The sequence below is a fragment of the Adiantum capillus-veneris genome, chromosome 17 (genome assembly GCF_014529385.1).
Source record: "Adiantum capillus-veneris isolate H3 chromosome 17, ASM1452938v2, whole genome shotgun sequence".
NCBI classification, from domain to species: domain Eukaryota; kingdom Viridiplantae; phylum Streptophyta; class Polypodiopsida; order Polypodiales; family Pteridaceae; genus Adiantum; species Adiantum capillus-veneris.
In genome coordinates, this window is record NC_140947.1 from 12,520,371 (window position 1) to 12,545,053 (window position 24,683).

General features: G+C 41.4%; 1 protein-coding gene and 1 pseudogene across 4 annotated transcripts; both read right to left on the bottom strand.

Moving 5' to 3' along the window:
* Positions 1-323: 323 nt before the first annotated feature.
* LOC147436816 (uncharacterized) lies at positions 324-1,332 on the bottom strand (annotated as a pseudogene).
* Positions 1,333-9,013: 7,681 nt separating this feature from the next.
* Positions 9,014-20,318, bottom strand: LOC147436817 (uncharacterized). 4 transcript variants are annotated; one of them, XR_015184765.1, is made up of 10 exons: positions 18,921-19,494; positions 17,799-17,867; positions 17,537-17,602; positions 15,530-15,598; positions 14,392-14,460; positions 12,757-12,825; positions 11,757-11,822; positions 11,629-11,671; positions 11,009-11,224; positions 9,025-10,704 (listed from the first exon to the last, which is right to left on the bottom strand). XR_015184765.1 is itself a non-coding variant. In XM_086486225.1 (9 exons), the coding sequence occupies exons 1-8, from the start codon at positions 18,953-18,955 to the stop codon at positions 11,650-11,652; spliced, it is 465 nt and encodes a 154-aa protein (XP_086342351.1). In that variant the 5' UTR covers positions 18,956-19,477; the 3' UTR covers positions 9,038-10,704; positions 11,629-11,649. The 4 variants fall into 4 exon arrangements, 2 of the variants coding, with proteins under 2 accessions (XP_086342352.1, XP_086342351.1); XR_015184766.1 differs by lacking the exon at positions 12,757-12,825 and having other exon boundaries at positions 9,014-10,704; positions 18,921-20,318; XM_086486225.1 differs by lacking the exon at positions 11,009-11,224 and having other exon boundaries at positions 9,038-10,704; positions 18,921-19,477.
* Positions 20,319-24,683: the final 4,365 nt, after the last annotated feature.

The window sequence follows — 24,683 nt, forward strand, 5'->3', positions numbered from 1 at the left end:
CTAAAAGTTATCTTAACTTTTTAGGCATGCAAAAAAAGAAGAAACAATACCAATGAGTGTAGGTTTGAAAGAAACCTGTAGGAAGATCTATCACACTTAAATCCACACTCCAAGCACATGGTTTGGAATTTTGTTTTTTTTAATCCCTTTCCAAGCTCATATAAAACTCACGCATCGTTGCAAAACACTCCTTGAAGTTCCCTTCAATGAACTCTTTTCCTAGCACAATAAAATCGTAGTTCCATACTTTTACTTCTTTCAATGAAGTCCTCTTATCAAATGAATGAAAATTAGCAAGTGGGATGTAGATTGGTGAGCACTTGCTAGTCTTCTTTGTGAAAATGCTTCCACCAACCAAAGATTTCATGTCTACACAAAAAAGATATTACACATTTTAACATACATTGTAAATAACTAAAAATCATAAAACACAATATGTAACATGTGCATGCTCAAAGCATAGATAGATACAATAGAACTTAATCATCATCTTTTTAGAATAGTTAGGAACTCACCATTCAAAGAACTTCTTACTTTGCTTGTGGATGGTGGACCACCACCCTTCTTTCCAATAGTTTGAGCATCTTTATCCTTGAGTGCTTTTACGTCCTCATCTACCTTTTTCCTTTGATCAAGAGTCATTTCTTCCATAGACTTGGAATATGATTTGCATTCCCCTTTCATATGTTTAAGATATGCCTCTTTCTCCTCTTCCGAATACTCTCCTTTTTTCAAGTCAAGCCACCAAGGACAGTGCTTACGCTCCCAAGCATCCACCAAGATAGCTCCATCAAGTGATCCATTCTTCCTAAATATGGTCGATGTAAACATACAATACGTGCGTGGAGAGATGATTGCCCAAGCTTTGCAAATGTGGTTTAGCAAGCATTGTATCTTTTTTGTAACCAAAACTTGCATCAAAAACCTACGAGTGACACCTACCAATCAAAATCTCAACAAAAATCACTTAAAGAAGCTTTGATATAAAGCTTAGACAAGTAAAACATACCTATAGACCAATCGATGTGAAGAGTTCTTCAAATCCACATGCTTACTTGGGCCGGTTTCTACATTCATCTCTTTTTGGAAGTCATAAAATAGCACACTTCGGTACCTACTCACAATGTCACTAAAATATGCTTGCAAGCTCACACCCATGGGAAGCTCTACTTTATTAGTGCCCGTAGTAGAATCCAAGACTTGTTTCAAAAGTCTAGTGGCATCTTCTAAAAGTTGATCCATCCATACCTCTTTGGCCAGCCAAGAAATGTATTGATGGTCTCTAAGTGGCATACCATAGCTTTGACAAAAAAATTCATCTTGGCCCAACATTTTTAGCATCCTCAATTTTAGCTCAATTGAACATGAGGCGGACGAAATGGAGTACAACTTTTCAATAGAAATTTTGAATCTCTCATCTTCAAAAGGAAGCTTTCAGAATATTTCAAACCATACTTTTCCATTAGCAAGATTAACCACTGAGAGATTCTACAACAAAAACAAAAAAATATTCTAATAAATTGAGAAACACATTCTTATCAAGTTTAAAACTTCAAAACTCACACATGTCATTTTTCTGTTGTAAGTCTTTATCACACTTTTTCGTGCTACAATAATTGCCCTCAAATGCTCATCCTTCGGTAAATTTGGAGGTATCTTGTTACAAACCAACTCATAATCTATTTCCCACTTTCCCTAGAATTAAAAACAAGGCATTAAATTTAACTCTCTAGATACAAAGATAATAATTCAATGCAAAACCAATAAAGCACATTAAATTTTATCCCATAAACCAAACGATCGAGAATTGGTTGAGTAAGAGGATATCAAACTCTCTTTCCACTAATAGCCTCTTGTGCTCTTGTCCTTACAATAGACTTCTTCTCACTTTCATCAAAATCTTGTGAAAATTTCTTTTCATCACAAGCACATAGTGTACTAGTATGGAATAAATAATCTTTCAAATCGGTTTTAATTATGGCTTCTTCATTCATTCTGAAAATAAAATACAACGTCATACTCATAGAAATCAATTTGAAAACCAAGAAGAGAAAGAGAAGGATAACTCACATGTTCAATCTTTGTAGAGTAGCCACTAACTTGAGTTCATCATTCGGAGAAGCTACTATGAATTGATCTTGAACTCATATATACATTCTTTTGTTGTTTTGATATATCTCATTTCAACATTACATCCAAGATGTTGTTCTATGGTTGCCTTCCCACACAAAGAACATTTTGTTGATGAGTTGTGACCATTTTTCATCCTTCTTGAGCTTCTCTTCAAACTCTTTGTTAACCAAGCTCCAATTTTTATCCCATGTTTCAACAATATTATCATCCACATCTTTCCTTGTTCCATCAGGCATATTAACATATAAAATAAAACTCCCTTTCATAACAAAGTACCTGTCATCTTCAAGAAATCGTTTAAGCAAAGAGAGGTCTTGTCTCGGCTCCCTCACCCTCTCATTGACCACACAACGACACAAAGGAACAAGTAACATCATGCCATGATTCATTGTTATACTCTCTAAAAACTCTGAACCTTGTGGCTTATTTAAGCACATGGTAATAACATCCTCTGCTTCTTCTTCTTTCTTAGAACCACATCCTTTGACATTGTAGGATCTTCATTTTCACCATCTTTGACTTGACTATCGGGCTCTATGATCTCCACTTCCTCCTCAATGTCGACATCAACATCTTTGTTTTTCTTTTTTGCTGCTCCTTTGTTTGAGGTTCTACTTGCACTCTTTCTTTTTCCTAATGGACTTGACTATAAACAAGAAAAAAATTAAAACAAATATTGATAGTTTTATATGTTCTTTGAAATGCATTTTATGATGACCCCAATTTTCAAGAGAATTTTACCAGCAAAACCCTCAAGGACTACCATTACCACAACATTAAAACATTAAAAGTCATCAAAACAACCAAAAACTTGAGCACAATTGAGAAAAATTAGTGTTGAATTATTGGTTTCGCTAGCGAAACCCACTAGGCAGGGCATCTAAATTGGGTTGTCGAAGTCAGAGTCAGAGCTAGAGTCAATCATTGGAGACGGGGTCACCTTGGAATGTGTCAGGCATTCAACAATGCAATCACTATTCAACAACGCAGACACTATTCAACGCAATGCTTCTATAAGTGATGGTGCAAGTGAACTCATTTGCACTTGAACTCTCTCTTTGTTGGGATTTCCTGAGCTCTTGCCAGCAAAACCCTCACAATCAATACAAAAACAAGCTTCACTAAATTTTATCAAAAAAGTTATATAACATTTCACTACAAAAGCACACTACCTCAAAAACTTCTAGAAGAACTTTGTCATTAGGTCCATACTCATGGAATAAAAAAAGAATCGATGATTGGTTTGGACTTAACCCACTCAAACGTCGGATATGTGCGTTGTAAAACACAAAGAGAGTCCAATGGGATCTACAAAATATCCAATTAGCACTTGTAAACCAAAACATATTCATGAGCTGAAAATGGTACTCTTAAGTTGCTAAAATAAGATACATACTCATGAACTATGGGAAAGAAGGAGAGCATAGCAGTTCCAAGATCCTTTCTTCCAAAATAATTAGTGAATCTCTTCGCATTTGGCCTTCAATGCAAATGCATACCACAAACTATCAACAAAGTGAATCTGCTCCAAGATTTCAGGTGCAAGAGTATTCTCCTTCCATCTTTAATACATTCATGGATTGCAACCTCATTATATAATTACATACACTTGTATAATACACAATTGCACAATGAATTTATACTCACATACAGATTCATTAAATTGCTAGAAGCTTCACTTTGCAAGAGATCATCCACAATTTCCACGGGGTAGTCCAGACCGAGTCTTTTTGAATAAATGTGACAAACTAACCCCTCTTGTAAGCTACACAAAACATAAAACGCTTACTCATGACTTGTCTTTTTGAGCAAGAACATAAGATCTATGCATGAAAGATGTACCTCTCAACGACCGCATCAACACCTTTACTAGTTGAACTTTTATAGTTGATCTTTTGGGTACCCACATCAATGAAGATTGCTCTTGAGGCACTACTATGCGGAGAGATGATGTTTATGGGAGAGTGTATCAGATTTGAAGCTCTTAACTTAGGCTTCATACCAACAAAGTCAACAGATCGTAGCTCTCTAATAGAAGTCGACTTCAACAAGAGAAAAAAAATTAAACTGACCTGACGCATTTGATCAAATCCCTTAGGAGTAGAGGGCCCCCTCCTAGTTCTCAACTTACGAGGAGCGTTTGGGTCTTTAAACTCCCCACTCTCATGATATTGATCCTAAGAAGGAATACCATATTACACATATGGTCACAACATATCAAACCACATATGCAATAATGCAGAAAGCGAAAGACTCACATGAGCTTCATTCTCATGTATATCTTTGTTTTTTCTTGACACTCTTCTTGGCATGCCCTTCACTCGTCGGCGCTCTCATCTACCTACATAAATGGAATTATCTATTGCCCAACCATAGAAACATTTGCAACAAAAACAATGCAAGGGTACATACCGAAGCCTTGTAGCCATGCTTCATCCTGTCTTTCGTCAAAGAAACGCGGTGTGGCATGCATCTTCCCATCGCTTCATTCCAACTTCCATGCAGCCTTGGAACCATGTGTCATATGAGAGAGCCTCCTTGTCCTGCACTTTGTCCCAACAAAGGGGAGCTCTCTCCTCAAGATCCTTTCTATGTTTCTTGCGAGCATTCTTAACTCTAATTTCAATATTGTTGAAATGTGTCTCACATTGTCGTGAGACCCAGTGAGGGGCATTGCTTGGCCTACATGAAACCTTAGGCCGCCCTGACAAACCTTTTGGAATGTCCACATGGATACCATGTACAAATTGAAGGTGTCGCACCATATCCATTCGCTTTTCAAAGGCCCGCTTTTTGTTTGGACATGTCTCTGAAGCGCGACAATAACGTATTACCTTGTTATCTCGATCGCGCTTCACCTCAATGTATGGCCCATTCACCTGCAGTAGCGATGAGAGATAACTTAGTAGCAAGAAAAAAGAGATGATATGTGAAGCCCCATCCATTGCCCTCTCTCCATTGGTTGTACCTATTGCTAAAGGTGTGCCTCAATCGACCCATCGGACTGCTGCTCTCCAGCCTCAGCACCATCCTCTTGTTCGGCTATACTTCAGCCTTGGTACAAGGCTCTCCAGCCTCATACAGCTTCTCTGGCTCGACGACCTGATGTTGCTCCACTGGCCCTGCCTCCCTATCCCCACTCACAAGCGCCCCCCCCATTGGCATCCAGATGTTGAACCCAACTGTGCTGGCTCCCTCTCCCTCTCTTGTGGCCCCCTCCCTCTCCCTTTCCCTGCGCGGAGAAACAACCTCAAGAAGGGCCTCGAAAACAAGCTAACCAGAAAAGAGCAAAAAGGTAACTTTTTAACTTACAGGCATCCGACGGCCCTGCTTGCTCGATCAATTACCACCTATGATCCCACCCCATAGCGCCCATGCCACTTAGTCCTGAGGCGCACCGAGAGGGGAAAAGTGTTGCAGAGTAATAACTTTGCATGGCTCGATCTCCACGCTCCGTTTTGGGCACTAAAACCTTGAACAATTTATTTACTCAATTATGTTAGCCTCAGCTTCTAGGGTCTGTTGATCTTGTAGAAGTTTTGAGAGATGAGGCAGCGCAAGGGGTCGCGGAGGTCAAAGCGCAATGGAGGATGGCTAATTCTCGAGCGACATACGAGGAGAGAAAAGTGGGATCAGAGGCAAAGAGGCAGCGGCTACCGTACCAACGATCAGTTTAGGGCAGAAGGATGAGAGCAAGGCTGCTTTTTGGACGAAGGCGCGATCAGAGTTGAATGGCTGTGAGCAGAGTGGTTTGCCTTCCCACCTCATTCTGCAACAGATCCTGCTACGGCTCTCCGTGCGGAAACTTTGTCAGCTGCGCTGTTACGCTTTGTAGCAGCCCCGGAGCCTCCACTGGGTTTAGAGGATGAATACTGGTTTGGGATGCGCTCGCCCTCTACTCGTCTCTTCACATTCTGCAGCAGCCTCGACAAGGGCCGCCTTTCTTTGCTGCCAGTGTGTGGTGACAGGTTGCTGCACTGTCTCGGTGGCTCATCTGCCGCCGAATTCGGTTTATCAGCGACGATCTTAGCTTGCTTTAAAACAGGGAGGTGGACAGAAATGGCCAAAACCAGCGTGAGTCATAAGTCTGGGTTGCTTTCCAATGATTTCTTCTTGGTGACCCGCAGAAGGTAGTGGCTTACCATGCGGCCCAAAATGCATGAAGCATCATGCAAGTGCCATGGAAGTCCAGTATTTTGTCAGAGAGTGCCCCTTTACCGGACCATCTAAAAGCTCAACTTGCACTCATGCAGCCTACCGGTGCACTCATTCATGCAAAGGGGCCCCTCTCTCTCACGAGGATGTGGAACAATGTGGGGTTTCTTTCACCTCTAGTGTATGATTTCTAACAACTTGTGGTATCTTCAGGGCCTACCGCTTGAAGGGTCGGACTCTGAGTTTCTCTTTGTGCACAGGACAAGGTTCTCATGGAGAATTAGGTATGCTCATTTGCTAATGAGTTTTATGCTTGTGAAAGGATACTGTCTTCTAATAAAAGTGAAGGCTTTTCTTGTGTAATTTGGTGTTTTGAATTGCACCATTGTGTACAATCTTGGCCCTCTTGAGGCACTGTAGAGTGAGGCCCTCTTGTCTGCAAAATTTTACTCTTTTGTCAAATGTATGCATAGCGGTCTTTGTTTGCACACTAGTAACGTAGAAGCACTCTCATTGCTGCGTGCATCCTTTTGTACATCATCATCCCTTTGAGTAGAACCTTGGCGTATTGTAGGCAACTTCCATTGAGTGTTTCTTTCTTGTGAATTTTCATGACTCTTGTTCTTGGATTGGTTGTCAAGGCTTTTAAGATAGAGCTCAAGGGTTCAATTTGAATATGCTGCAATACAGTTCATTGAATGTGCCCGCTAACTTTCCATTGTTTGAAGTGCATTGTGCGCTTTGGCCATGGGCATGGGGGTAGCCCGCATTGATCTCTCTCCTCTTCTTTTCTTTCCCCCCCCCTCTCTCTCTCTCTCTCTCTCTCTCTCTCTCTCTCTTCCCTCAACCATACACGTTTTGAGGTAACCTCATCAATCATATAGTTGAGGTTGGTATTAATTTAATACCCCTTGTCGGATAGATCTTTAAGTTCTCTTGGGATAGCTTCCTACGATGTTTAAACTCTCTCTCTCCTACTCTATTTGGTATGTATGTGGATGAGGTTTCTGACTACATTGAGAGAGATGGTGATAGAGGTGCATAGCTGGCAGGGACATGGATTCCACTATTGTTATATGCTGATGATATTGTGTTGATCTCCGACTCTCCGGAGGGGATGCAACGTCACTTGGATGCTTTGCATAGGTTTGCTCAAGAAAGTGGTTGGTCCACCAACCTTGGTAAAACCAAGGTCATGGTATTTAATACCACCCCACAGTGGATCAGGAGGTCAGCGCCAGCATTCACATACGGCCAGGAGACAGTGGAGTATACAGATGCTTACACTTACATCGGAGTGGTTTTTAGTGGGCCAGCATTTTTAATAAGGAGGGTGGTAGAGACTAGATTGACCAAAGACCATGCAGCATTGGGTAGATTGGAAAGGATGTGTTCATAGGTTCAATTTTAGGAGCCTCAGACGAAGCTCTAGCTCTTTGACACTTTGGTGGCTTCTGCATTGCTTTATGGAGCTGAGATTTGGGGACCTTCTTGGATCATCACGGGAGGACATGCCGCAGTGATGGATGGGGGGACATGGAGAAGCCTCTGGTCTCTATGATCTCGCGGCTCATTAGAGCCAAGGCTTCAGTACCACGTGCAATTGTCCGAGCAGATCTAGCCGCCCCCCCCCCCCAACAACTAGTGGTTGAGGCGCTCACCAGATCTGTCTCCTTCATACACAGCATGTAGGAACTACCCAGAGACAGATATGCCCGCCTTGCACTTGAGTCCTCTCGACAATTAGCCATGCAGGGAGATATAGCATGCTGAAATGGGGAGATGACAGGCGCATGGGTTCAGCATAGACAGATTGCCTCCCTTCCAGTACTCATTGGATACACCCTCTTTGACTCTTACACAGTCCGAGATCACCAGGCTCATCCGCTAGGAGGACATGGATACAGCCAGCACAGGAGCTGGGCACGAAGATGGCTTTCTACAGAGAGCATCTCCTCTAGCTTACAGTGGATGGTTTTGCTCGTAGACACAAAGAGAGCCTGATGCGAGGAGAGGCTAGCCAGTCTCAGAGACAGATCACAGACTTCTTTACAGCTGCCCATTGGACACCCGGAGGAGTTACTACCACAACAGAGCTCGTCGCCTCACACCAGAGGCACACTGATCGACCGAGCGATTGAGCTGGGGAGATCCAGACTCCCACGACTGCAGAGGACTACACAGCATCGACGGAGGTTGCATCAGAGGATTCGGATCACTTTGGCACGACATGCATGACACCTGATCAAACTACTGACCATGGAGGAGATTGATGAGATCCGCCAGCGATCGATGTTGGATCTCTTGTGATCTAGCTATCCTAGCTAGCTGCTTGGTTCACACCTAGCAGTTTAGGATTCCATAGTGTTTTACTTTGTCATTCCTTCATTTCATTTTTGTCATCTTGTTACTCTGACTTTGTATCAGATCCACCACATTGTAACTTTCTGGTCTCATAGGTCACCTTGGTCTTTTGAAGACGTTAATATAACATTTCATTTCTCTCTCTCTCTCTCTCTCTCTCTCTCTCTCTCTCTCTCTCTCTCTCTCTCTTAAAGTGACAAATTTATCCTTTTTTAAACGTGCTTAGTTGCCTTTTGATATTTTTGATAATTTCTTGTTTTTTATGTTGTCTCCTTGAGGAGCTCTTTGTAATCTTAAAATCCCCCCCCCTCTCTCTCTCTCTCTCTCTCTCTCTCTCCCATAAGAAGGAAAGAAGAACCTACTAAGAAGTAATTTGGTTATGCCATTTCTCTCTTGAATAACAAGTTTTGAGTTCAACTCTCCTCGTTAGATAGACCTTTAAGATCTCTTGGGATAGTTTCCTACGACGTTAAAACTCTCTTCTTCTTCTTCTTCTCTTTGGGCATGGGAAGCTCATTGAGCCAAGGAAGGTGCTTGCTTTTGTTTTACAGTATTTTTTGAAGTTTTAAATGGCATCCTTGTGTTTGGTTTTTCATTATCCTTTGAATCATTTGAAAATAATACCTTGCACCTTATTGGCAAGCCCATCAAGAATGTGAACGTTATGAGCACAATTCTTTGGAAAATAGCGTAATTTGAGGTTGAGACCCTTTGCTCGTGTCAATTGTATGGATAGTAAGAGCTATGCTATTCGTGATAAGAAATTGCTCGGTGTGTGCATCTACATCTTTCTATTTTTTTTGCATAAGAGGTATGAGACTAGTAACACTGGACCACACTCTTTACAGAGCTGGTAGAATGACTTCTAACATCTTAGGTCTCTTTCTTGTGAATGTCCACAACTCTTGTACTTGGCTTGGTTGGTAAGGCTTGTCACTATGTAGATACAACACAATAGGCAAGAGTTAGCACAGCAAAAAGGTTTCAATTACATTGCATTGAATGTGCAGCAATAATAGCCAGCTAGCTCTTTTCACAGGAAGCATGCAAGATCGCATTGTTTGGAGTTCCTAGCTAGTCATTAGGTGGACAATAGTTATTGGAAGCCGTTGGCGAGCGTCACCATACGACTTTTCTCCTACATCCATGTCGCCAAACTACATCACCAATGTGTGAAGAATGAGTAGGACAACTTTGACAGGATATTCTCTTGGTTAGAGACGAATGTAGAAAGGGCAAATAAAAGATGGCCCTGCAGAAAATAGTGTTTTAAGTACACTGCACAATTCATCTCTCTCTCTCTCATTCTCATTATGCTGTTCCATAGCCTGACTTTGGAGAGAATAGAGGAACCTTTCAAATCCTGACACTTATATATACTGATCACCTAATTATACTTTTTGCTGATACAATCATGTGAAACATATTGATATGCAACTCAACGCAGGCACAAAATCAAGCACACATTAAACGGCTTCCACACCTTGTCTGCCTTGCATGCAGACAAAACACACACACACACATTAAATGGCTTCCAAGTGAATCCTTGCACAGTTCTTAAGTACCATACCTGTAAAAAAGAGATAAAATACCTCAACAGAGTTGATTGCAACCAACACCAAGGGTATCACAAACTGCAGAGATGTTTCCTCGTGCACATGCTATACCGACATAGATACAATGGCGCAAAAGAAATTGGCTGCGTGAAGCCTACACAAATTTGCCAAAAAGCTGTCCACCTTTGACAGTGTAGCACCATGTAGTCTAGTGCTATACAAAAAATGATCTCAAGTATCTACCGTAAAAACCATCTTGTCGCAGCACATAAGAACCATGGGGTTAGAAGCCTCTATGCCGTGCCTCAAGGATCATCGCCATCCAATCTCTATGTGATACATTAAGGTAGGATATGGATCTCTTATGAAGCCGCACTATTAGATTAATGGGAGAAATCCAATCATGAAGACCAAGGGAGCCAAGAACTCTCTGACCATAGTAGCTCCCGAAGGCATCCCTTAATCTTGCACTCATTAGCCTCCACCAACTTCTACTCTGTAAAACATCAAAACCAGTAAACCTTTGTTAAGGGAAGCTCATCTAAACTCTCTATGGACCTAAAAAAATCCTCCCCATGAAGAAGAATATGCAGGAAGAAGATATCCACACACAGAGGCCCGGCCCTCAAAGGAGTGACAACAGCTCTCCATGGGTCTAAAGCATAAGAACAAGCAGACAATCACACAGATAGAGAAATATCTGAAGGTGATGCAAAACCCGTAGAATAGTCAAACTCCTCCTCTAATGGAGGAGGCTTTGCATCCTGCTGTCTCCCAGTGGTCCCAACAGTGAGAGTCACCTGTGATAGGATCTCCAAGAGTCGATAGAATGCTGAAGTAGACATCCCAAGGGCACCTCAAGTTCATCTTGACGTGCCTGCAATTGTCTATCCTCATACTCTGCCTACCTATCTAGCTCCTCTGTACAACTCTCTTGCTTATGGATTGGCAGCCTCTCATTAGTAGGCCTATCTGTAGGCCAAGCTCCATCCTCAACAGGCTGTCTGATTACCCATCTGTAAACATGGCCAGGCACTAGTTAGGTCTGCTCATGTGTGAGAAAGAAGCACACCCTACGAGTCATAGGTAACAGCCACTTGAAACTCCATGACAGGGGTGACAACCACCTTGATAGATTGCAAAAATGTCTCATGCCATGCTTAATGATTAAAGAAAGCCGAAGATTGCTGCCATTTGCCTCAAAATACCTGGCAATCTAAAATATGCAAGCAACTCGAACAAAGCAATCTTTACTAGATATTTGGGTTTTGTTTTAACTGTCCAGAAAAGCAGCTTAAAAAAATTCCTGATACCATCTAATTGTTTGTGGCCATTTAAATTGCGCGGAGCAGAGACAAAAAGAGAGTTCCCTCAAGGTCTATAAGAGAGAGAGAGAGAGAGAGAGAGAGAGAGAGATTGCCTTTATTGCATGCCCCTATTCTCAGTCCATAAAAGCCTCCAGCCTGTATATACAAGGAACAATATAAATGGTCACGAACAATCTCTCTCTCTCTCTCTCTCTCTCTCTCTCTCTCATATTTCACCGACCTCGCAGGAGATCTCTTTTGTCTCTCCTCCGACCTGCACCGCCACGTCCTTTGGAGCTCACCTCGTCTGCAAATGGCATATTAAATGTTATTAGTTTCTAAAATCATGAGCCCTCAAATTTCAGAAATTTCCAAAAATACCCTTCATTTTTTCAAAACTTCAGAAAACGTCCTATTATTTTCCAAAATACCCCTTGGTAATCTTACAAACATCTCATGAAGACTCTTTTTTGTTGCAACTCTTCATTCAAAGATTGGTTCCGTCAATAAGTCGCTCAGATATTATCAATACTTGATTCTCAATTAGATAGTGTGACAAGTTCTAGGGTTGGGATTCTTGCGTCTAGACAGGCAGCACAATTTGTCACCCCATACTTCCGTCGAGTCACATGATTCCACTTTCTATAAAGGTTGCCCCTCCCAATCTGATCAACATGGTAAGAACCTTTCAATCAGTGATTTCTTTCTTGGAATGACTTTGCTTTGCACATAGCCATGCTCACAAGCACGCATAATCACCTACGCCTCCTTTCAGTAGGCTCTACATGCCTGCTTTGAATTGCATGCTATCTGCATTAGCCTCCATTGGTTAAACCCTTTTGGTAAACAATACGGATTAAACGTTTTTGTAAACAATGTCTTTCCATGCAAATATTTCAAAATTTGCCTAACCATGGTAAAATCCGACCGCTAAATCCCACTCTTAAGAGAGCCTTTGAAAGATCATGTATCACTGCCTTCAAGAGGCCCACTATGCTCACTTCGAGCGGCACAATACTGATTATTCAATTGTTGCAAATTGCAGTAGGAGACAATGCTGATATTTTCAATCACTAATTCAAATTCCATGTGTGTCCATCAAGAGCTTCTGTCATGATGAAGTACAGCACAGACACGATAAGATAAACACTTTCAACACCAGTTTTACATGGGAATTGCACACAGGAAGAAGATACACACACAGACGCATGCACACATACAAAAGAAAAATATATATGTACCTCCTATGTCTCGAAGCTCTTTTCTCATCATGTCTATCAAGCTGATATCTCTCACTGGACTGCTCCCGCCTATAAATCAATATATAAAATTCACAATAATTATCTTAGCTTCCTACTTCAGCCCTGCACCTAATATTTCAACAATTCAAACAATGGATATTATGTGAAAGAATCTTGATTTCGTCCGAAATCACCCCTTAAATTAGTATTTCAGCTCACATGATGTCTATAGCTTGACTAGCTGATGCTTCGTTCTTTTGCACTTAATCCTTCCTCAGAGTCTTGGTTCCCTCTTGCCACCATTGTTCCCAATATGTAACCTTTTTTTCCTCCCTCCTTTATGAGCACTATTTGGAGATGAATTCTAGTACCATGATTGAAACAAAAAACATAGTTAACTACTCTCTCCTTCTCTATCTTCTCTCTCTTCGTAAGAAGGATTGGGGGAAAACTAGGCTTTGCATATCCAATCTCAAAAGAAACCTTACAAGTAGTAGAGTGCACCTTAATGTTATATTTGAATTCAACCAATGGTAATTATCATTCTCAATCTTATTGTCAACAAGAGACATGACTTTAACAGGTCTACGACCATGAAACTGGTGATTTTGCTTGGCCCAACAGTTTGCGGGTGAGAAGAAATAAAACTTACTATCTAGGTTCTCAAACAAGCCTCGCCAAAGCTCTACGAAGGGCTTAAAAGCGCAAAAACCATTTGCTGTCATAAGCTGGTTGCAGAGCAGTGTAGGAAGACCACATCACCATTTGTCCCGTCACCAAACCACCATGTCAACCCGTCTGTACACTCGCCAAGCCAGAAATCCGTACAATTCACGCCTTGCATTGTGAATCGCGCTATGTTTCACAGGTGCTAAAGCAAATTCAACAGCAGGTTTCTACTCCAGTCACAGCATCTTGGCTCTCCTTCTGATCTGCGTGGTCATAGCACCTCACTAAGCTATGACAACACCCCCCCCTCCCCTCCAGGCCGAGGTCAAAAACAGCTGTTTGGCTGGTGGAATGCTAACTTCATAACTTCCAATGAATTTTTAACTCTTGGCCTGTTTAGGTGTTGGATGCAAGACGTGATGCTTTGCCAAGCCCAATCACAATCAATCGCCGATTCTCTCTTCCCCCCTCCCTCTTTCCCACTCTTATACACAAACAAAACAGAATCCAACTCAGCGAGACTTCGGAATTTGATTGATTGTTGTAGATTTATAAGATATACCCCTTGACTTCAGAATCCAACTCTATGTGACTTCAGAATTTGATTGATTGTTCTAGATTATAACACTTGAGAATGGCTTTACTAGCATCCCGCAACTTCTCTTGCTGACATCCCATTCACCTTCCCCCTTCTGAGACTTTTGAAATTTGCTGTCCTCGTTACCAATTCCGTTATAGTTCTCTTTCCCGTCCTAAAGTTTCCCTCAACTTTGCCCCATACTCCCTGTCCCTGTCCCCGTTCCCATTCCCTTCCCCATTCCTTTAGTGTGTGCTACCAAGAGACCTTTACACGATGGAGCACGGGTTCTGAGAAAGACAACTTCAACACCATGAAGACATGGAAATTGTTCACATGTAGATACACTAACACACAAGCACACACACAAAAGAAAGAGTTATGTGTACCTCATATCCCTCACAGCTCTATTGTCGTCATCACTATCACACCGACCTCTTTCAATGAACCGCTCCTGCCTGTAAAGCAAAAAACAAAATGCACAATACTTATCTTAAATTCAGTTTTTGTAGCTATCTTTCTCACCCTTCCAACACTTCTCACTCTAATTTGAAAATCCTCTGTTTCCAACAATCCAAGAACAGATTTGACACCAACGGATTTTGATTTTGACCAGTCCAAAAATTAGGGCTTACGGCTTGGCTGGGTTTACTTGATGCTTCCTTCTTTTGCTCTTAAGACGTATCCCCTCTTGCCACCATTGCTCCCTGTCACCTTCGCCCCTCCCACTTGCCATCATTGCTCTTAATTTATCAACGTTGCCCCCCTCTCTACTGTGAGCACTATGGAAAAATACATTACGATTGATTCGTGAAAAAAAACTTGCCAAGTTTCCTTTCCCTACTTTGCCTTCTCTTTTGAAGTGCCTTTGCTTTTGCACCTAGCCATGCTGCTGTTTGGCTGGTGGAATGCTAACTTCATAACTTCCAATGAATTTTTAACTCTTGGCCTGTTTAGGTGTTGGACGCAAGACGTGATGCTTTGCCAAGCCCAAACACAATCAATCGCCAATTCTCTCTTCCCCCCCTCCCTCTTTCCCTCTCTTATACACAAACAAAACAGAATCCAACTCAGCGAGACTACGGAATTTGATTGATTATTCTAGATTTAAAAGATATATCCCTTGACTTCAGAATCCAACACGGTGTGAATTCAGAATTTGATTGATTGTTCTAGATTATAACACTTGAGAATGGCTTTACTAGCATCCCGCAACTTCTCTTGCTGACATCCCATTCACCTTCCCCCTTCTGAGACTTTTGAAATTTGCTGTCCTCATTACCAATTCCGTTATAGTTCTCTTTCCCATCCTAAAGTTTCCCTCAACTTTGCCCCATCCACTCCCTGTCCCTGTCCCCGTTCTCATTCCCTTCCCCATTCCTTTAGTGTGTGCTACCAAGAGACCTTTACACGATGGAGCACCGGTGCTGAGAAAGACAACTTCAACACCATGAAGACATGGAAATTGTACACAACATGTAGATAGACTAACACACAAGCACACACAAAAGAAAGAGTTATGTGTACCTCATATCCCTCACAGCTCTATTGTCGTCATCACTATCACACCGACCTCTTTCAATGAACCGCTCCTGCCTGTAAAGCAAAAAACAAAATACACAATACTTATCTTAAATTCAGTTTTTGTAGCTATCTTTCTCACCCTTTCAACGCTTCTCACTCTAATTTGAAAATCCTCTGTTTCCAACAATCCAAGAACAGATTTGACACCGACGGATTTTGATTTTGACTAGTCCAAAAATTAGGGCTTACGGCTTGGCTGGGTTTACTTGATGCTTCCTTCTTTTGCTCTTAAGACGTATCCCCTCTTGCCACCATTGCTCCCTCTCACCTTCGCCCCTCCCACTTGCCATCAGTGCTCTTAATTTATCAACGTTGCCCCCCTCTCTACTGTAAGCAATATGGAAAAATACATTACGATCGCTTCGTGAAAAAAAACTTGCCGAGTTTCCCTTCCCAACTTTGCCTTCTCTCTTAAAGTGCCTTTGCTTTTGCACCTAGCCATGCTCACAGGCACGCATAAGTACCTAATTCTCTTTCACATAGGCTCTACATGTCTCTGAATTAGTCTTCACTGGCAAAAACCCTTTATACACAATGTAACCTTTCATGCAAATACTTCAAAATTTCCCTATCCATGGTAAAATCCTACCCGAATATCCCACTCTTATGATACTTTTTAAAGAGATTGTACCAACTGCCTTCAAGAGGCCCAAGATGATTATTTTAAGTAGTGCAATACTGATTATTACAATGTTGCAGATACTCGTAGCATTTAATGCTGATTTATATAATCACTACTCCAGAGTGGCGGCTAAATCAATAGTGCAAGTCTACAAAGACGATGAAAAAGGTAAACCGAGAGACAATTTCAACACCTGGAGATCATACAAAGCAAGGTTATACGCACGTGCGCGCACGCACGCACACACACACACACACACACACAAAGAAAAAATTATTATGTGTACCTCATATGTCTAGAAGGACTTTTCTCATCATGCATATCAGGCCGACCTCTCTGAGTGGACTGATCCTGCCCTTAAATCACAAAACAAGCACTATCTTACATTCAGGTATTGTAGACTTTTTCCTTATCCTTCCAGAGCTTCTCACTCTAGCCCTACAGCTAATTTAAGAATCCTATGTTTCCAACAATTCAAAGAACAGATTTGACACCAACAAATTTTGATGTCGACTGACTCCAAAAATTAGGGTTTCAACTTATTGCCTTCGTTTAAAGATTTCTTCTTCAGCAATTACACCCAAAGTCTTGATTCCCCTCTTGCCACCATTGCTTCTAATTAGTCACCTAAATTTGAGCAATATCCAAAGATGATCTTCAGTACCATGATTGAAACAAAAACTTCCCAAATCACCCCTCCCTGCTATGCCCTCTCTCTTGGAATGACCTTGCATTTGCACGTAGCCATCCTCGCAACCACCGAAGTATCCTTCGGGTAAGCATGCCTATTTTGATTTGCATGCTACAGGTAATTAGCCTTCACTGTTAAACACGATGCCCTACCAAGCCATGGTAAAATCGTAACCCAATATCTCATTCTTATAAAACCTTGTAAAGAGATTGTATCACTTGCCGTGAGGAGGCCCATTATTCTCGTTTTTAGTTATGCAATATTTACTATTAGCTGTTGCAATTTTCACTAGCATATAACATCGATTGATCCAATAACTTCTCACAACCAAGACCCTTTTCCACGTTTGAGCATTGATGCAGACAGTTTCACCACTTTTCGAGCCTTTGAGAATTGCCGTCCCCGTTGCCAATTTCATTTTTCACTTCGTTCCCATTCTAAAGTTTTCCCATCCTTGTCCCTGTCCCTGTCCCTGTCCCCGTCCCCGTCCCTTGGTTTTATAATCCAATCACTAGTCCACAAACGTTAAAATTTTCATTATTTTACAAAACACAAGGTGAAGAGAAAGACAATTCTAACACCATAAAGACATGGTAATTGTACACATGTACACACACAAAAAAAGAGTTATGTGTACCTCATATCCCTCAAACCTCTTTTTTCATCACTGTCACGCTGACCTCTCTCAATGGACCGCTCCTGCCTGTAAACCAAAAAACAAAATGCACAATAATTATCCTAAATTCAGTTTTTGTAGCCATTTTTCTCACCCTTTCAAAGCTTCTCACGATGTAGCATGGGTGCATGACACTTTAAGAAGATACACACCATGTGAATATGCAAACTGTACATAAGAAAATGACATGCACACGTACTCACCAAAAAAAATGTATTTGTACCTCATATGTCTCGAAGCTGTTTTTTCATCATGTCTGTCAACCCAACCTCTCTCAATGGACCGCTCCCACCTGTACACCAAAAAAGCAAAAGGCACCTTAGTTATCTTATGATCGAGTATTATGGAGTTTCTTCTTATCCTTCAACCACTTCTCAATCTACTCATTTAAGGATTCTATGTTTCAACAATCCAAAGAACGACTTTGATTTCAACAGCTCTAGAAATTGGGTTTCAATTTACTTAATGCTTAATTCTTACCAATTTGATTGCTTTGCTTTATGCTTCCTTCTTGTGACTTACCCTCCTCAGCATTATGGTCCCCCTCTTGCCACCGTTGCTTCTAGCATTTCACCTTTGGCACTTCCTCTATTGTGAGCATTGTATGAAGAGTCAATTCAGTAGCCTAAACTTGCAAAATCACCCTTCCCTGGTTTCTCTATTTTTCATTTCCACCACCACCAAGAATTAGGGTTTTCGCTTACTTAATGTTACTGCTTGGCTGGCTTTAATTAATGCTTTCTTCTTTTGCACTTAAACACCTTCTCAAACCTTGGTTCCTCTCTTGCCACCATTGCTTCTAATCAATCACCTTTGCCCCTCCCTCTTTTGTCAACACTATTCAGAGATGATTTCTAGAGCCCTCATTGAAACAAAAACTTACACTTTTGTGCTTTGCCTTCTCTAACCATGCTACCCTCAATCAATCTTCATGGCTTGAATCTTTTTATAAACAATGTTCCGTGCATGCAGATATTTCAAAATTTGCCCAACCATGGAAACTCCTGGCCCAATATACAACTCTTTTATAATCTTCAAAAGAGATCTTATCAATTGCCCTGAAGAGGCCCGCTATGGACATTTCCAGTTGTGTAATACTAATGATTCAACAGTCACAATTTGTAGTAGCATACAGAGCTAATTTTTTGACTTGAGTACTACAGAGCCGTTACAATTTCATTAGCGTGAATCTAACAAGACCTTATTTCCCATTGGAATATGGGTGCACGACACTTCGTATTTTGACAGATAGTGTCGTATTTTTAAAGATAGTGCTAACAGCATGTAGACATGGAGATTGTACACAGCAAGTAGATACACACACACACACAAAAAAAATGTGTACCTCATATGTCTCAATGCTCGTTTTTCATCGTGCATGTGAGGTTGACCTCTCTCAATGGACCGCTCTCGCCTGTAAACCAAAAACCAAATGCAACAGTTACCTTACATTTAGATAATATAGAATTCTTTCTTACCGTTCTAGAGGTCTCACTCTACCCCTACCCACAATTTAAAATGTCTTTGTTTCCAACAATGCAAGTATGTGTTTGACTAAATAGATTGCCATTTTGACCACCTCCAAATAATAGGCTTTCAGCGTACTTAATGCTCATTACTAACGGCTTGGCTAGCTTTGCATAATCCTTTCTTTTTTTGTACCTAGCCCCTGCTCAAAAGCTTGGTTCTTCTCTTGCCTCCATTGCTATAAAGCTGTCGCCATTGCCTCTCATATTGTGAGCAATATTTGAGGATGAATTTCAATGCCCTATTGAAACAAAACTTGCCAAATTACCCTTCCGCGTTTTTGTTCTCTTTCTCTCTTGCAGTGGCCTTGCTTTTGGACCTAGCCATGCTCACAACCATACATAAGAACCTAAGTATCTTTCGGATAGGCTCTATATGCCTATTTTCAATCGCATGCTGCCCTCCTTTAGTAGTCTTCGTTGGTTAAACCCTTCTGTAAACATTGTGTCCTTCCATGCAAATATTTCAAAATTTGCCCAACAAAGGTAAAAAATCTTGGTCCAATATCCGACTTATGTAAACCCTATAGAAACTAATATCAAAACTTATGTAAACCCTAGCTTCCGATACTTTGTAGAATCAGCTACATCTGAGGGGTCAAATAGTTAAATCTTCTGGTTGGGATCCATAGGTGAAGAGATAGTTCTGCACTCAATTGTATCAAGGGCTCCCAACAACTCTCGGACATAGTGCTACTGACAGAGAAAGATGCCCCCCTCTATTTGCCATATCTCCAATCCAAGAAAGTACCAAGCAAGCCAAGATTTATCACCTCAGACTCCTTTGCTAAGGTCTCCATGGTCTTTCGAGTATGTTTGTCATGGCTACCAGTAACGACACCATCCACATAGAGGATAACAAGTATCACCAAGCCTCCCTCTCTCAAAAGATATAAATTTGGGTCTCCAGACGAACGATGAAATAAATGTTGTCGGAAGAACGAACCAATACAACCCTCAAGGACCTTGCTTCAAGGCATAGAGAGCCTTCCATACCTGTAAACCTTGACGTCTAATCCTGAATTGAGAGTTCTGGAGGTTGCTTCACATACACCTCCTCTAAACCCTTTAAATTGACAACTTCTCACATATTCTAAGAGCTCGAAATACGTGAGGTATTTAAAGGATCAACCAACTACATAATTTTTTGACAGTTTGATGGCAAAAGGTGTCGGTTCCTCATCAAATGGAACGGTATTGTTGCACATTACCTAAAGAGTTCCGACAATACTATTTGAAGCAAGAGTGTTCGAGTATTCAAAACCTGATGGAGCATGCAATCCATAGCTTTTCCATGTTTTCACACTCATTGACTTATGGCACGGACAAACCGTTGTCCAAGGCAAAAAGATTCTTCCATGAACAAGAATCAAAAGAATGAACGACTCATGCAACAAAAGAAGTCCATAGAGCCAAGACTTACTGCAGATCAACGCGCTGAATATCTTACGCAAGGCAGATGTTTTGGCGGTGATGAGATAGATATATCTATCCAAAATGCCCTAAGAGAGAACAGAAAGAGACACCTGAAGATAAACTAAGAGTACTAGAGCGGCTCGAGAGCAAGCAAAGAAAGGCAAGATGAAAGCTGGATTGGTAGCAGATTTAATTGGGACGCCCTTCGAATAAGCAGATGAAAGTACCGAGCTCTGCACAGCGTCAAGCAAAGTATGAAACGAAGAAGCGCTAATATTCTTTGATAATGGAGCTAAGGCCAATTTCATCTCACTCGATATGGCGGTTCAACTAGTAATCAAACCTGATGAAACGGGACCACGAAGAGATGCAACACTTAAAATATCAAAGCACAATGTACCAGTTACACCTATCATTGGCAAACTTTGGTTGCCTTGTTAGGAGTATGTAGGGTACAAAGATTTTACATTATGCTTCTTGAAGGGTGTGATGGCTTTTAGGAATGCCTTGGCATCATAAGCATAGTTACCAGGAACGGGAAACCGGAACGGGAACGCGGAACGGCAACTGCCACAAAATGACATTCCCTGTTACGGGTACTCACGTTTGAAACACGGAACAGGGATTCGAAACGGGAACTTAGAATGGGAACGGGGAACGGAGACCTGAAAACGGCCATTCCCTATTACTATGATCATAAGAACAATGTCATCGGCGACTACAGGGCTAGGAAATTTACCTAAAGAATGTTAGGGGCAAAGATGTCATTCTTGATGTAAAATTAAAGGGCGAGCCAGTCCCACTTGTACAAGGCTCGGCTGTTTAAAATCAATAAAATCAAGTCTTTGTTTACACGATTTGTTTGAGCCATATGGAATAAAGATTTGAATCTATCATAGTTAGAATCCGAACGCCACGAATTCTTGCAGAGTCGAGCTCAGAATGAAGAAATAATAAGCCGGTCAAAGAACTTTTTGGAGAAGGGATTAATCCAACCAAGCACCTCACCTTTTTGTTCACCAATACTTCTGATACTGAAGGATGGATCTTAAAGAATGTGCATTGACTAGAGAGTTTTCAATATGACTACTACTAAGAACATATTTCTAATACCTCAAATAGACGACATACTTGACACGTTACAAGGACCAAGGTTTTCCTTGTTATAGTCGAATCGACCTGAAAAGTGACTAATTATTAGATATGGATTGCGCTTGAAGATGTGTACAAAATAGCTTTCAGCATATCTTTTTTGGTTGTTTGAGTACTTGGTGATGCCTTCTGGTCTAACTAATGCTCTTGTAGCGCTCAATCGAATGATGGACATGATTTTCAGAGAGCACAAAGTTTATAGGAACTTTCGTTGATGCATTAAATTGTCTTCCAAAAATGAAGCAGATTATAGAAAGCATCTTTTACAACTCTTTGATGCTCTATGAAAGCATAGATTGGTGCTTAATGGAAAAACGAGCAAATTCTTTCTTCCTGACATACACTTTTTGGGGCCTTGTACGGGTACTTGCATCTAAAACACGGAACAGGGATTCGGAATGGGAAGTAAGAATGGGAATGGGAAACGGAGACCTGAAAATGACCATTCCCTGTGACTATGGCACATTGTATTTACAAGTGTGAAGATGAATAAAGCAAAGATCGCTACTATCAAAGTTTGGCCCGGATTGACAAATTTTCATGGAGTTTGGAGCTTCTTAGGATTGTGTTCCTAACATAAACGCTTCATTAGACAGTTTGTAGAGACTGCTTCACCTTTGCATGCTTTGACTCAGAAAGGTGTTCCATTCACTTGGGGCCCTTCACAGAGTGAAGCTTTTGAATGACGCAAGGAAAAGTTGACTACATGCGGAGTACTCATTTTGCCAGATTTGCAAAAACATCTTGAAGTTTACTGCGATGCTTGTGGCAGTAGTTTAGGAGCAATGTTAATGCAAGACACCCATGTAGTGGCTCTGAAAGTCGCATCTTTTCTTGGCCCGAGAGAATTGCGCAAATTTACGAAAAAGAACTTTCGAAAGTAATTCATGCCTTGACACAATGGCAACACTGTGAATGAAGGTGCTGAGACTGAGAGATAGAGAGAGAAGAATACGACACCAGACAAGTTGTCAAACCCTCCTCCAAGGGCCCCTCTCTCGATGGCGAGAGAGGTCTATGCTATTGATTGCACAATCTGGTACAAGACTCTGATGCAACTTGAGAGGCTATGATGCAATGAGTGTGGACGACGGTGACGACGACTTAAATCGCTATCTTTTGCTATCCATGCTACTGATAGAAAAACGCTGATCTTGCCGTCTTGAAAACGCTGGATGTGTTGTCCTTCAGTCGTTGAATTTCTGCTGATCAAAACGCTGGATCTGCTGCCCCTTTAATCGCTAGTTTGCTGCTGAAGAAAACCCTACCTTGAAAGGTTGAAACGCTGATCTGCAGGGGGGCTGTAATCGCTGAGGCTGAGTGTTGAAAACGCTGGTATGTTGTGCTGAAAATGCTGGTTGACCTTGAGGAGAAAACGCCAGGTTTTGCTGGTTCTTGCTTGAGAAGTTGCCTGTCGAGCAATGCTCCTTCTGCCAGAACTGCTAGCGCTAGGGTTCCTTATATATTTCACTACTCAATTTGCCCTACCCAGTTTCCCAACAAAAGTCACTTAATAAATAAGTGAAAAATGTCAAAAATAGGGAAAATAGGTTTAATGCACTGAAAATGCTCTTGATGGATTCTGATGGATTTGGATGGTAATGCTAATGATCATGCTGTGTGCAACCAGAGGATATGCATCTAATCTAAGTGTCTGGACATGCACGGTCTGCGAAGAGACTCACAAAAGTGCCAGATCACTTCCTATTCTAGACTGACTTGACTGAACTGAACCTTGGTCATGTTGTAGCTTGTCCACGGACACATAGGGTTGGATGTGTCACGTGACATCCCCTCCTTTTCAAAGTGAGGTACTGGTACCGAACTGTATGGCGTCAAGGGAGATCGCCAACAGAGTCTGGAATCCTAGAAAGGACTCTTTGCCGACCGACTCTAATGCGTTGGTCATGCAATACTTGAACTTCATAAAGGTCTGCAACGCTTGCTTCTTTGGGCCGCGCCGAAAGCGACAGAGTCTTTTGTGGCTCCCTCAATGCTTCAACTTTGTCCACAGTCATGCGTCTACCTTCTTCAAGAATCTCTGAGGCTGAAAATTCCTGAAACCACTTCCAACATAGAAACATGAACATACCCATTCCATGTAAAGTGACTGGAAAAATACTATTCCTTCGAAAAAACTGTGCGTGCAATGCAGATGAACAAAGTGACGGAGTGCCAAACCCGTTCATCAAACACACACAAACAATGGGGTCGAATCTTTACTTTTTCATCTAAATCAATCAATTGTGGCAAAACACAATGGAAATGCCGATGACTGATGCTCAATTCGTCTTGTGCTCTTTCTACGATTGTTGCATGCCAAGGAAGAGACATGGGACGTGACTTCCTTGAATGCAAACTTATCACCTTTTTATGAGAAATCCGCATACATCCGTGCTCATTCATGAGTGAATCGTGCTCAACGAACAATATGTCATGCCTAGGAAATGGGATCACATAAAGACGCTCACTAAAATACAGGAAACGATCACGAATGAAACACTTAAACAATGCGTGCTGACTAATCACTCGAACACATAATACTTCCTGTGGGGGTTCTTTGGACCTTGACTCAAGAGCCAAGATCGGCTCTTTGTGATCTATCGAATCTGCAATGAGGTTAACGTCACCAGAAAAAGAATCAACTAACCCATCATTCTTGTGAACAATCACATCATCATGCTCGTGAATAATTATATCATCTTCCTGCAAATCATCATGCTTGTGAGAAATTACATCTTGATCATGCTCATCATTATGCTCATCATCATGCTTGTCATTATCATGCAAATCATGTGAGTCATGCTTTGGAGAAGACGAGACTGAGAGAGTCTTCTTCTCTGAAATCCTTTCAATCTTCACTTGCACATTAGAAATGAGAGAAGAAGAATGAACAACTTGCTCTCCACAAATGACAAGGGGAGAGTCACTTTTGGCATTGAAAATGAATGTATTTTCCGCCCAATCAATGAGAGGGTTATGTTCACGAAAACATCGAATGCCCAAAAGCATAT

Bases quoted from the DNA above. Each gene is read 5' to 3' on its own strand.
- LOC147436817 (XM_086486225.1), bottom strand. From the start codon at position 18,955: ATGCACGATGAAAAACGAGCATTGAGACATATGAG. The intron at 15,599-17,536 runs GTACACATAACT...TTTGCTTTACAG, and splicing joins AGAGGTTTGAGGGATATGAG to GCAGGAGCGGTTCATTGAAA. The intron at 11,672-11,756 runs GTCGGTGAAATA...TTGTATATACAG, and splicing joins CAAAAGAGATCTCCTGCGAG to GCTGGAGGCTTTTATGGACT.